Raw genomic sequence first — 12,804 nt, forward strand, 5'->3', positions numbered from 1 at the left:
TCACCATCATCCCAAGTTGCATGGCCTGGATTCAGTCCTGCTTCCACTTCTAATACAGCTTCCAACTAATGCAGCCTCGGAGGCAGCTGGGAGAGATTAAGCGCTGGAGTCCCTGCACCTAGATGGAAAGCCTGGATGGAATCCTTAGTTGCTGCCATTGAGCTGGTTTAGCCCTAACTGTTGGGAACATTTGGGGATAGACTCAGCGAGTGCTTTTGTAATTAAGTAAATAAATAAGCAAGCTATTGATTCCCAAGTAGTAAATATCTGTCGTAAGTCTCCAATGCTCAGAAAACTATCAATTATTAAACAATATTGAAGAAAAGATTAAGATCTCGATCGGATTTAACAGAGGCTATAATTCAGTTTTTTTCCCCTGACTTTACAAGAATAGGCTTGTACAAATGTCTCATGACTAGGAAAGCATGAGGTGTATGAAATCCAAGGCACAAAGAGGCTTAGCACAGTGGGATAATCTGTTGCTTGCAATGATGGAATCTTACCTCTGAATACAAATGGAAGGACTGAGTTCTCCACTTGTAATTCAGCTTCCTGCTAATGCACCCAGGGGGCAGCAGTGGAGAGATTACCCAAATGTATGGGCTCCTGTCACCCACTAGAGACCCAAAGGGAATTCTGGGCCCCTGGCTTCTGCTTGGGCATTGGGGCCGATTGTGGAGTGAATCAGCAGGTGGAAGATGGCCCTCTCTCCCCGTCACACACACACAACACTTTCATTCTCTCTCTGCTCTTCAAATAAATAAGTCTCTTATAAAAAGAGTAAAGTAAAGAAAATACAGGATATGCATTAAGATGCTTTGTGAAATATCATACAATAAGATCTAAAAGAAATCCACCAATACAAAGGAAAATACCAGATCTGCATGATTTACTGCAAAACACAAGGAATTAACTAAAGCAAAAAAAGCAAAGCAAAACAAAACAAAACCAAAAAAACACAAACTTTTAGAAAAGCCAATAAAAATGTTAATCTCACCTGGAAAGAGGAGTCTTCTTTACAAAAATCTGAATCCGCCTGTATTAAAAGAGGCTCGCTTTTCCCACAGCTCTCCTGGCTGAGCAGCGTGTCTGCATAGTTGGGCTGTGGGAAGATGAGGTGGCTCCTCCGCGAGTCCGCGGTCAGGGACACCTCATGAGAATAGGTCTGCAGGAAAGCACGCACCCCGTCCACGCCCACCAAGTGCGACGCGGCCACGCCCGACAGCCCGCCTCCTCCTGACGCCTGCAGCAACCGCGACTTGTGCCAGCGCCTCAGCCTGAGTGCCAGCAGCACAATCACAAAGGCCAGGAAGACACACGACACTGTGGCCACTGCCACCACCAGGTACAGAGTCAGGTCTGCCTCATCAGCTTCCACTGAAGGCTTCAGGCTGCCCAGGTCAGCCAGCACTGCGGGGATGCTGTCAGCCACGGCTACTGTGAGTGTAACAGTGGCCGAGAGAGGCGGCTGCCCGTGGTCCTGGACAGCCACCACCAGGCTCTGCTTCAGTGCATCTCTGTCCAGCAGGGCCCGTGCTGTGCGCACCTCGCCCGTGTGCAGCCCCACAGAGAACAGCCCTGGCTCGCTGGCCTTGAGCAGCCGGTAGGACAGCCAGGCATTCTGGCCAGAGTCCCTGTCCACTGCCACCACCTTGGTCACCAGGTAGCCAGGTTCTGCAGAGCGTGGTGCCAGCTCCACGCCTGTGGATCCATCGGTGGGGAGGGTGGGGTAGAGGATCTCGGGGGCATTGTCATTCTGGTCCAGTACGAAGATGGTGAGGGAGGCATTGCTGCTGAGAGGTGGGTCCCCACTGTCACTGGCTGTCACCCAGAGCTGCAGGTCTCGGAACTGCTCATAGTCGAAGGAGCGCAGTGCATACAGGACACCAGTGTCAGAGTTGATGGATACATAGGAGGACAGCGGTACACCTTGGACGGTGTCCTCGGCCAAGGAGTAGGTGACTTGGGCGTTGCGGTCACTGTCGGGATCCAGTGCATTCACGGAGAAGATAGAGGCACCTCTGGGGTTGTTCTCCGGGACATAGATAGAATAAGAGGAGCGGGGGAAGGCAGGCGGGTTGTCGTTGGTGTCAGCCACCTGTAGGGAGATGAGCGTCTGCGTGGACAGTGGAGGCGTTCCTCTGTCCGTTGCTGTCACGGTGACGTTGTACAAGGACACCCGCTCCCGGTCCAGAGCTGCGGTCGTCACGAGTCGGTAATAGCTGTCTACTGTTTTTTCCAATTCAAACGGGAGATTCGTGGGGATGGAACATGCCACCAGTCCGTTCACTCCCGAGTCTCGGTCGTAGACCTGGAAAAGCCCGATCACCGTCCCCACGGGCGCGCTCTCGGCGACAGTTCGGGTTCCGGATGTGAGCATTACTTCCGGGGCATTATCGTTCACATCCAAGACGGTGATGAAGACTTTGGCTCGGCCTCTAAGCCCGGGACGATCCCTGGCTTCCACCTCTAGCTCGTAGGAACTCGAGACCTCGTAGTCTAGCTCTGCGGAGGTAGAAATTTCTCCTGTCACGATGTCCAAGCAGAAGATCCGAGAGATCTCTTCTGGGATTTTCACGAAGGAGTAGGTGACTTGGGCATGCGCACCCTCATCTTGGTCGGTGGCGTTTACGGCCAGCACCAGTGAACCCACGGGCAGATCCTCAGGGACACTCACTCGATACACGGGCTGAGTGAAGACGGGAGCGTTGTCGTTCGCATCCAGGACCGTGACCAGAATCCGAGCCACACCCGAGCGGGCAGGGTCCCCACCGTCCACGGCGGTGAGGACCAGGCGGTGAGCGGCTTCCACCTCGCGGTCCAGGGCGCGGTCCAGCACCAGCTCCGGGTACTCGCGCCCCTGGACCTCGCTTTGCACGGCCACCGAGAAGTGGCTGTTCTCGCTGAGCCTGAAGCCCTGGAGAGAGTTCATTCCCACATCGGGGTCATAGACCTCCATGAGCGGAAAGCGAGAGGATGGGGCTGCGTTTTCGTGAATTTTTACTTCGAATTCCTCCCTTGAGAATCGGGGGGCGTTGTCATTAATGTCTGTTACCTCCACCTCCACCGAATAAAGCTTCATTTTCTCTTCCACCAGGATGTTCAGGCTCACCAAGCACTGCGCGCTCTGGGCGCAGAGCTCCTCGCGGTCTACCCTGCCCGCCGTGACCAAGCTGCCGCTGCGCGCGTTCAGAGCGAACAGCTGCGCCCTACCTCGGGAGACGATGCGGACTCCGCGCTCCGCCAGCTCCCGCGGCTCCAGCCCCAGGTCCTTGGAGATATTCCCCACGAAGGAGCCCTTCTCCAGCTCCTCAGGAATGGAGTAGCGGATCTGTCCCGCACCGGCTCCCCGCAGCATCCACAGCAGAGTGAAGAGCAGGAGCAGCTCTCTGCGGGGCTGGCGCCCCCGCGCAGCCGCCATTGGTGCCTTCTGAGGGATTTTCCTGCGATTAGGAGTAAGAATGACAGATCCGCACGCCCTTTGATCTCTTCAGCATTAACATCAGGATTCCCAAATCAGCAAAGACCTGATGCAAAGAGTTTCAAGACCAAACATCCTCCGGACGTAGGTGGCAGATCGGCTTTGCTGGCTGGATGCAGAAATCCGAGTTCCCTGGGCTTCTTTTGTCCGAGTTAGTGAACAGCGACGCTTAGAGTCCGAGCGTAGTACTGCACCAGTTTGTGAAACAGGCTTTTACTTCTGCTAAAACTGCAGGGCTGACAAGTCTTAAAAAGTAAATTATCTCTCCAAAAAAGTGAAAAGTCTGAAAGAATCTAAGGAATTTCAAATAATTCTATATCTGTGATTTGCCATGCATTTTTGAAAATAATCTCCAAGGATCATGGAAAACAGGATTATTACTTTTTTGGAGGGAGGTAGATCACGAATGATCAGATTATTCCATCGTCTTCCACCTTTCACTGATTTTCACTAAGAGCACAAAAACAACAAACAACTTTGAATTAAGCCAGCACAGAGCCAGCCATGACAGTGACTATTTCTGGAGCTTATTATCTGTTTTTAATCAGCATATAGATTAAGAACAGCCTTGATGTGGGAAAAAAACTGTATATACTTTCTAAATTCTTTATTCTATTGATTTGAAAGGCATCCCCACATCTCTCTCTCTCTCTTTCTCTCTCTCTCTCTCTCTCACACACACAGAAGGGGTGGGGTGGGGAAGTGAGAAAGAGATTTTCCATAGGACCTGGCACGGTGGCTTAGTTAGCGGCTAAAGTCTTTGCCTTGCATGTGCCAGGATCCCATATGGGTGCCGGTTCATATCCTGGCTGCTTCACTTCCCTCCCAGCTCCCTGCTTGTGGCCTGGGAAAGCAGAAGAGGGCAGTCCAAAGTCTTGGGACCCTGCACCCGCGTGGGAGACCTGGAAGAGGCTCCTGGTTTCGGATTGACTCAGCTTCAGCCCTTGTGTCTGGAGTGAACCAGAGGATGGGACATCCTCTCTGTCTTTCCTCTCTGTAAATCTGATTTTGCAACAAAAATAGATCTTTTAAAAAAATCTTTCATATACTGCTTTACTACTCAAATGTGCATAATAGTTAGGGTTGGCCTAGGCCAGAACCAGGCACTCAATCTGGGTCTTCCACCTGGGAAACAATGACGCTAACACTGCAGGAGAGTGGCAGGTTGCTCCTGTCAGTGGCCATGGTGGTGACACTGTACTCCAGGGTTGGCTCTCAGTCAGGACTCCATCTGTCACCAGCTGTATGTGTTTTTCATATCTTGAATTAATTTGAATGGTAGCCTCCCTTTGAGTTGGCAAAGGACTTCCCCATGCAAGCCAGAGTATGGATCATGCGTTTTGATTAGCACCATTACTGTTCCTGGCTCAGCATCCTCTGGGAGATGCTGGGACTCCAGATGCCAGGGTTATCCCTGGGCATTTGTTGTTTTCGTCCAGAATCTCTATTTGTATTTTACAGCATGCACTGTGCCCTCTGCCGTCCCTTGCTTCCACTCTCAATGTGTAGTTTGCTCTCTCCTCAAAGTTCAGCTCTGCACTGGTGCTAAGCTCCCTTGTCTTACTACCCAGCCTGAACAACTGTCTGGCCGCCTCGCCAACATTGATGAAGGGGTAGGTGATCTGGGCATTGCCGCCCTCATCCGTGTCCTTGGCTATTACTCTCAGCAGCGCTGAGTTGGCAGGCAGGTTCTCCCGGACGCTCGCTGAGTACACGTGCAGGGTGAAGCTCGGTGGGTTACCGTTGGCGTCGGCCACCATGAGCTGGACCGGGGTTGCATTACTCCTGGGTGGTGCACCCCAGTCCATGGCTTTGAGGACCAGGTGGTGGTGAGCCTGCCTCTCCCTGTCCAGGGGCACCGTCTGCACCCGCTCTGGGTAACTGCTGCCATCTGGCTCCTCCTCCTGCACCAAGGAGAAGTGCGGATCGGCGCTGAGGTGGTACTTCGTGTGCCCACTCCAGCGCGAAGGTGGCTCCGGCCGGCCTTGCAAGTTTGGTGCTGTTGTCGCTGAAGATGGGCGTGTGGTTGAGGTCCTGGATCAGCACGGTGACGTGGAAGAAGTTTAAAGGTTTCTCGGCCACTAGAAGCACGTTGCCTTCTGGCCACAGATCTGCTCTCGATCTATGCGGTCCTCACAACCAAGTACCCATCCCCTGGGCTCAAGCTGAAGAATTTCTTCTCCCCACTAACCCGGAGATTCCGAGCGGGCAGATTGTGCACGGCCCCATGTCCCCCGCGAGGTTCCCCATCGGCCAGCCCCGGACCAGCTTCTCCGGGATGGCACAGTGGAGCTGCCCCGGCCCGCAGCGCAGAACAAAGGCAGCAGGAAGAGAAAGGGCGCCGGCGCCCACACCACCGGACCCCGGCGGGCCCGAGCCTTTGCTTCTGATTCCGAAGGGGTGATCCCAAGAGTTCTTGGGGGAGGGGAGGTTACGAGTGAGTGTCTCGGTGGGAGTCTCCGACGTGTATCTCCATGGAAGGCAGCGGGCGAGAGCGCGTTTCTCTTCCTGTGCCGCCAGCTTCTAGCAGTTCGGCCCTGCGGACCCTCCGCCCAGCACTAGCCAACATCGCCACCCTGCACCGAGGCACAGGTGACAAACCAACTGCAAATAAAGGCTTTCGGAGGCAGTTCTCCCATATATGAATACCGATATTCATTCTTTCATTTTACAAGAGGTTTTAATCTTTTAAGTATTCTTTGTTTCTTCAGTCTGGTTTTTCATTTCCTTGAACTTGAACTGTATCCGTCCAAATCTAGTGTCTTTGACTTGTCCGAGAGCAGAGATAAACCTGTTCAAGTTGTTCACTGGCATTGTGCTTTCAGTTCCCAAGTTCATAAAGTGATCATAACAATGTATTTCCTGCTTAACTTAACAAAAATGAAGACCAAATAATGTATATAAAAGGATACAAATGATAGTGTTGTTGATGCAGGTATAATATCAAAATTCCTAAAATATCAGCCTGATACCATATGATGTTATTTCATTCTTCCCTTTTCTTCATAGTTTTTAGCTTTCTTACATTTCAGTATCTTATATATTATTTTCCCATGGAAAGAAGTGACATGATAGGTAAGCACGAGGATTAATGGTCCTTGTAAAATAGAGATATGAGGATAGTAAGGAGAGTCACTCGTTCCCTGGTTTCCAACGGCGCTCTTTTAATTAGCACAGTACGGTTTAAACTATTTGACAGATGATTATTTTTCATAGTACATTATGGCTGTTCTAAACTTGACTGTTTCTTTGTAGCTAGATTAACAAGGTGAGATAGATATTTGGGTTTTAGGGGGTGAAGCACAGTTTCTATAATTGTACAAGGGGACTACAAAAGGCTCATGCAAAGATGGATTTCAAAGGTAACATGCATCTCCCTCCTATGTTCTAAGCAATGTAGCCAATGTTGTTATGTTTCCTTGATATTCAGGTGAGTAACTGATCACCCCATCCTCTTGTTATTGGCACTCTTCCTTGGTTAATATGCAGTTTGTTTACTTGCTTCTAAAACTTTCCTGAATGTTTAACTTCATTTCCAGGCCAGAAGATTTTCCAAGAAGCCATCTTTAGCTTCTGCGACATACCATTGTTAATCCAAAGCTTGGCAGGTGTGCAGCGATATGAACTCGCCTCGCGATGCAAACCACTCACACTGCTCATTGTATCTGGGATTCTCAGTAAGCTCCCGTTGATGTGTTTATAGCACATACAAATTGTTCCAGAAAATTCCCATGCAAGTGATTTCCACCCGTCTCTGAATACTTAAATTAATTAAATTAAATTAAATTAATTTAATTAAATTAATACGAGCAAGCTATATAAGTACATATACCACTAAACTATGTGGTAAAAATAGTAAGATAATGAGTGTATGAGGATTGGACATTTTATTATGCAAAGCCTATTGGCTGTATGTAGAGGTTTAAATGATATTTTTCTTTTGTGTGAAAAAGTTCACTCAGGATATACACCAAAACTGATATTCCTTTCTTTAAGAAGTAATAGGAGAGTTTTCATGCAGGAGTGGACAGTGTCCTACCAAATACATGCTCTTGTTAATCATGGGGTACATTTGCCATTGACTGAATCTGTACATTTTGTATTGAGTTCAGAATTGCATACCTATTCTAATGTCCTTGAAGTAAATGCTTAAACAACAAAAATGAGGTAGCCAACAGTTACCAGTTGTATCAAAACCCTTCCATCTGGCTGAGTTATGCAGCCTAACATCTCCTTAACAATACTGCATTATCGTTTCCCCTCATTCATAATTTGCAGCTACTACTCAAGGTGGTGAAAACTTGAAAGGCTAAAACATATTTGAAAAAGACATGCATACAAGTCATTTTCAGCGAAGTAGATGTAGAAAACGAACTAGGTATGTTTTTCCATCAAACACACACATATTCCTGGAATTTGATACTCACAGATATTTCATTAAGAAAGGCCTATTAAAATGATCACATCTCTCAGAAATGAAATTTTAAACTTTAAGCAATTCTTAAGTTGAATTGATTTTCCTTTCTTTTTAAAAAGGAGGACATGAAGCTCAATACACCTTTCCTATCCTTTTGGTCTTTCTTGTTCTAGATGATTCATTGATTCATTTGGAAGGCAGAGTGACAGAGAAAAAGAAGGACACACACACACGCCTTCCATCTGCTGGTTCACGTTCCCAAATCAATACCTATGACTGGATAAGGCTAAACCAGGAGTCAGGTACTCCATCTAGGTCTCCCATGTGGCTAGCAAGAACCTAAGGACTTGGACCACTATTTGGGCACATTAGCAGGAAGGTGGATTGAAACCAGAAGAGCGCCAACCAGCACTCTGATATGGAATGCCTGCATTCCAAGCAGTAGGTTAACCCACTGTGCCACAATGCCTACTCCCCCACGTTGACTTGTCAAATACACATCTTAGATTTTTGTTTAAAAAAAAAAAAGGCAGAAAAGCAGTCAGTCCAGAGATAATGATCATGATGAATGATGAGTTACCACTAACAAGAAGCTGTCTTATCTGACACCGGAGAGGCTCTTGTTTCTCACAATGAGCATATGCATATGACCTATGTTATTGATATAAATTGAATGTAGCAGAGTCTGAAGTCTTCATGTCACAGAATAAAACAAATTCTAAAGTTCCTTCTCATTGATTTCTTTGCTCAACAAATACACATATCTAATCATTAAGCGGTTTAGCCCAAACTTCAGATTTTAGAATGTTACAGCCATTATCATCAATAGACATTTGACCTACCTTTCTGATATTCACTGTGTAGAAGTTTCAGAATTTGCTGCTAACTTATGCAAATACTGTACATTATCGCAATGTGAAAACGTACATATACTAAAATATTCTTCCTAAACAATGTGTTTCCCAAAGCACATTCAACTCACAATGCTCTTGAGGCAAATATTCGAAACAAAGCAACATACTGAACAAGTTGAACTAACAAAACCACTATTTCATGAACAGAAGAGCAGTTCCAAAGGATGCAAAATCTTCAGACAAAATGTTTATGCCTGCCACTTTTCTTTAAAGCAACTTTTCACTGATGTCCACTCTCAACAGCTAAATTTTCTAATACCCACAACCGAATAAAGAAGACACTAAGTTAGAATTTGAAGATAAAGCAAATCAAATCCAGCTAATAGAGCCAATAGAAACTTACTGTATGGATAATGAGCTCATCCATACTACAAGAAAACTGACCTGAATGGCTCCAGGCTCCTCCTTGCTTGGGTTTATCTTATCTGACACCAGGAGAGGCTCTTGTTTCTCACCACTGTCTTCGCTAATGAGCATATCCGCATAGTTGGGCTGCGGGAAGATCAAATGGCTTTTCCGGGAGTCCGTGGTAAGAGAGATCTCATGAGAGTAGGTCTGCAGGAAGGTGTCCACTCCCACAAAGTGTGAGGCTGGCACACCCGACAATCTCCCTCTTGAGGCTTGCAGAAGGCGGGAGTGGTGCCAGCGCCTCAGCCTGAGTGCCAGCAGCACAATCACAAAGGCCAGGAAGACACACGACACTGTGGCCACTGCCACCACCAGGTACAGAGTCAGGTCTGCCTCATCAGCTTCCACTGAAGGCTTCAGGCTGCCCAGGTCAGCCAGCACTGCGGGGATGCTGTCGGCCACGGCCACTGTGAGTGTAACAGTGGCCGAGAGAGGCGGCTGCCCGTGGTCCTGGACGGCTACCACCAGGCTCTGCTTCAGTGCATCTCTGTCCAGCAGGGCCCGTGCTGTGCGCACCTCGCCCGTGTGCAGCCCCACAGAGAACAGCCCTGGCTCGCTGGCCTTGAGCAGCCGGTAGGACAGCCAGGCATTCTGGCCAGAGTCCCTGTCCACTGCCACCACCTTGGTCACCAGGTAGCCAGGTTCTGCAGAGCGGGGTGCCAGCTCCACGCCTGTGGATCCATCGGTGGGGAGGGTGGGGTAGAGGATCTCGGGGGCATTATCATTCTGGTCCAGCACAAAGAGGGTGAAGGAGACATTGCTGCTGAGAGGTGGGTCCCCACTGTCACTGGCTGTCACCCAGAGCTGCAGGTCTCGGAACTGCTCATAGTCGAAGGAGCGCAGTGCATACAGGACGCCAGTGTCAGTGTTGATGGAGATGTAGGAGGACAGAGGCGCTCCCTGAAATGTATATTCAGCCAGGGAGTAGGTGACTTGGGCATTGTCACCACTGTCTGGGTCATGAGCTGTCACGGAGAAGATGGAGACACCCCTGGGGTTGTTTTCCAGGAGGGAGGTGTAGTAGGAGGCATGAGTGAAAGTGGGTGGATTGTCATTCACATCACGGACTTTCAGGAAGATGTGATTTTCTGTAGACAAAGCAGGAGTTCCATGGTCCTTGACGGTTACTGTGATATTGTAATCTGAAGTCTCCTCCCTGTCCAGGGCGCTTGTGGTTAGCAGGTGATAGTAATTATCAATGGACTTTTCGAGTTTAAAAGGCAGGTTGCTGGGGACAGAGCATTCAATTTCACCATTCTCTGCAGAATCAGCATCATGCACACTGAACAGTGCGATCAAGGTCCCAGGAAGGCAGTCCTCAGCCACAGAACTGGTGAGAGAGGTGAGGATCACTTCGGGGACATTGTCATTCACGTCTTGGACTGTGATCAGCACTTTGGCGCTGGTCAGAAGGGCGCCTCCATCCTGGGCTACCACTTCCATGCGGTAGAAACTGGTTTTTTCATAATCCAGGGGTTGCAAAGTCGAGATTTCCCCCGTGTTGGGATCAAGATGGAAAGTCTCTGCAATTTTGTCTTCCTCATTGCGGAAAGTGTAGGCTAGTTTTCCGTTTATCCCTTCGTCTGGGTCCGTAGCGGTCAGCGTGAGGAGCTGAGTGCCCACGGGGACATTTTCCGGCACACTCACTCTGTACTCAGATCGAGGGAACAGGGGCGCGTTGTCGTTTGCGTCGAGGATCTCCACGAGGATGTGCGCGGTGCTAGACAGTGTGGGCTCTCCACCATCCAAGGCAGTAAGCAGGAGGCTGTAAACAGCTTCTTTTTCGCGGTCCAGGGGCTGTTCCAGCACCAGCTCCGGGTATTTCTCGCCATCATTTCCGGTTTTCACGTTCAAAGAGAAGTACAGATTGGAGCTGAGCTGGTAACTGTGGAGCGAGTTCACGCCCACATCCGCATCCCGCGCAAAGGGAAGCACCAACCGCGTCCCCACAGCCGCATTTTCATTGATTTTTACTTTTAATTCCTCATCCCGGAATCGCGGAAAGTTATCATTGATATCCATTATTTCTACCTCCACTCCATAAATTTTCATTTTATTTTCCACCAATACGTTGAAGCTCACCACACACCGCAGGCTCTGGGCACAAAGCTCCTCGCGGTCTATCCTGCCCGCCGTGACCAAGCTGCCGCTGCGCGCGTTCAGAGCGAACAGCTGCGCCCTACCTCGGGAGATGATGCGGACTCCGCGCTCCACCAGCTCCTGCGATTCCAGCCCCAGGTCCTTGGCGATGTCGCCCACCAGGGCGCCTTTTTCCAGCTCTTCGGGGACGGAGTAGCGGATCTGCCCGGCTCCCTGAGCGCACAATGTCCCCAGCAGCACAAGCAGTGGCAGCTCTGTGCAGCTCCAGGGCTTCCGTGGCTCCGCCATTGCCTTCCCTGCGGCCAATTTTCTTTCACTCTTGTCTCAGTCTGCTGTTTCTCTGTTTTTCTAAAACCAAGAGGAGCATATCCCCTGGCCAAGCTGGGAGTGGGGGCACAGATGCGCGGCTCTCCCCAGGATTTTATCTGATCTGTGTTCCATAGGGAAAGGCAGAGTCCGGCGGCTTCTCTTACAGCTTTTCTCCCATCTTGGTGAACAGCGACGCCCAGAGTCTTAATCAATTACTACACCAATTCTGTTTCTCATTTCCCTGAAGTTTAACTCCATATTAATTTCCAATAATTTTGCCATATCCTTAAAGTGCTGTAGTAATTTTGTTTATAATTTTCATGCTTTAATTTTGAAATAACGGAAGGGTGCCACTACGCTTCAAGTCAGTATATTATTTTACTTCCTCAGAAAAGTTGTATTTAATGTATCATCGAACATTTGCCCTTTACTTACCTTCTATATATTGAGTTCTTTTAGTTGAGATATCGAGATTCTTACCTTTGTATCCCTCAAGTGTTATTCAACCCCCCCCCCATGATATATGTATGAAAACTTGCCCATTGGTACTGAAAAAACACTAGGTTCTCAAATGTTTCTTTGCAAAAAAAAAAAAAATCATTGTGCAAATTCTATTCTATCACATGTCATGCGTAAAACGGTTAAGGGCCTTTGCTTCTTCTGAGGCTTTTCAGAAAGTTTTCTAGATTTTCCATCTATGAAAACAGCAACGGCACTGTCTCATCCCTGAATTGCATTACTTCCATATGTCTTACCCATGTTCCCAAATACTTGGAGTCAGACAGTGTACAGTGACAGGCTCTTGGAGGCGACAGATACAGTGATGCTGACCAGGCCTTCAGACCATCATCAGTACAGAAATCACGCCTGGCATACTCATCAGCAAGAAGCAGTGGGGGGCACTTTTGTGTTGGGACAGACACTGATGTTACCACCTTTTGAATGATATCAGAACAGAAAACCCTCTTAACAGAAAAGATGAAAGAGGACCCGAAAGAGGCCTCAAAGTGAGAGAAGCATTTTTTTTTTTTACCTAATGATGCCATCATAGGAAACATTTTAGCACAAGTTTAAGTGTAGATATTTTGTATCTAAAATTCAAAAACTCTAGACCAAAGATTTGATATTTGGCAGAAAAGGTGAGCACAGGTTGCAAACTGTTTTCTCAAAGATGC

The 12,804-nt window shown here is 48.5% G+C and overlaps 2 protein-coding genes across 2 annotated transcripts; both read right to left on the reverse strand.

The window, feature by feature from the left end:
* Positions 1-889: 889 nt before the first annotated feature.
* Positions 890-3,421, reverse strand: LOC121152039 (protocadherin gamma-A6-like). Its single transcript, XM_040973946.1, has 2 exons — positions 998-3,421; positions 890-913 (listed from the first exon to the last, which is right to left on the reverse strand). The coding sequence occupies exons 1-2, from the start codon at positions 3,419-3,421 to the stop codon at positions 890-892; spliced, it is 2,448 nt and encodes an 815-aa protein (XP_040829880.1).
* An 81-nt stretch (positions 3,422-3,502) lies between these two features.
* Positions 3,503-11,608, reverse strand: LOC121152044 (protocadherin gamma-A5-like). Its single transcript, XM_040973960.1, has 4 exons — positions 9,156-11,608; positions 5,426-5,603; positions 5,046-5,385; positions 3,503-3,669 (listed from the first exon to the last, which is right to left on the reverse strand). Exons 1-4 carry the CDS (start codon positions 11,606-11,608, stop codon positions 3,503-3,505), a joined length of 3,138 nt encoding a protein of 1,045 aa, XP_040829894.1.
* Between the last annotated feature and the right edge of the window lie 1,196 nt (positions 11,609-12,804).

This window comes from Ochotona curzoniae, unplaced genomic scaffold, assembly GCF_017591425.1.
Source record: "Ochotona curzoniae isolate NIBS_2020 unplaced genomic scaffold, NIBS_Ocur_1.0 contig_1, whole genome shotgun sequence".
Taxonomy (NCBI): Eukaryota; Metazoa; Chordata; class Mammalia; order Lagomorpha; family Ochotonidae; genus Ochotona; species Ochotona curzoniae.

Excerpts from the sequence above, each read along its gene's own strand:
- LOC121152044 (XM_040973960.1), bottom strand. The coding sequence starts at position 11,608 with ATGGCGGAGCCACGGAAGCCCTGGAGCTGCACAGAGCTGCCACTGCTT. Across the intron at positions 5,604-9,155 it reads ATGAGCTCATTATCCATACA|ATCGAGAGCAGATCTGTGGC; the intron begins GTAAGTTTCTAT and ends AGGACCGCATAG. Across the intron at positions 5,386-5,425 it reads CGCTGGAGTGGGCACACGAA|GAGGAGGAGCCAGATGGCAG; the intron begins GTACCACCTCAG and ends TCCTTGGTGCAG.
- LOC121152039 (XM_040973946.1), bottom strand. The coding sequence starts at position 3,421 with ATGGCGGCTGCGCGGGGGCGCCAGCCCCGCAGAGAGCTGCTCCTGCTC. Across the intron at positions 914-997 it reads AAGAAGACTCCTCTTTCCAG|TTAATTCCTTGTGTTTTGCA; the intron begins GTGAGATTAACA and ends TTTTTGCTTTAG.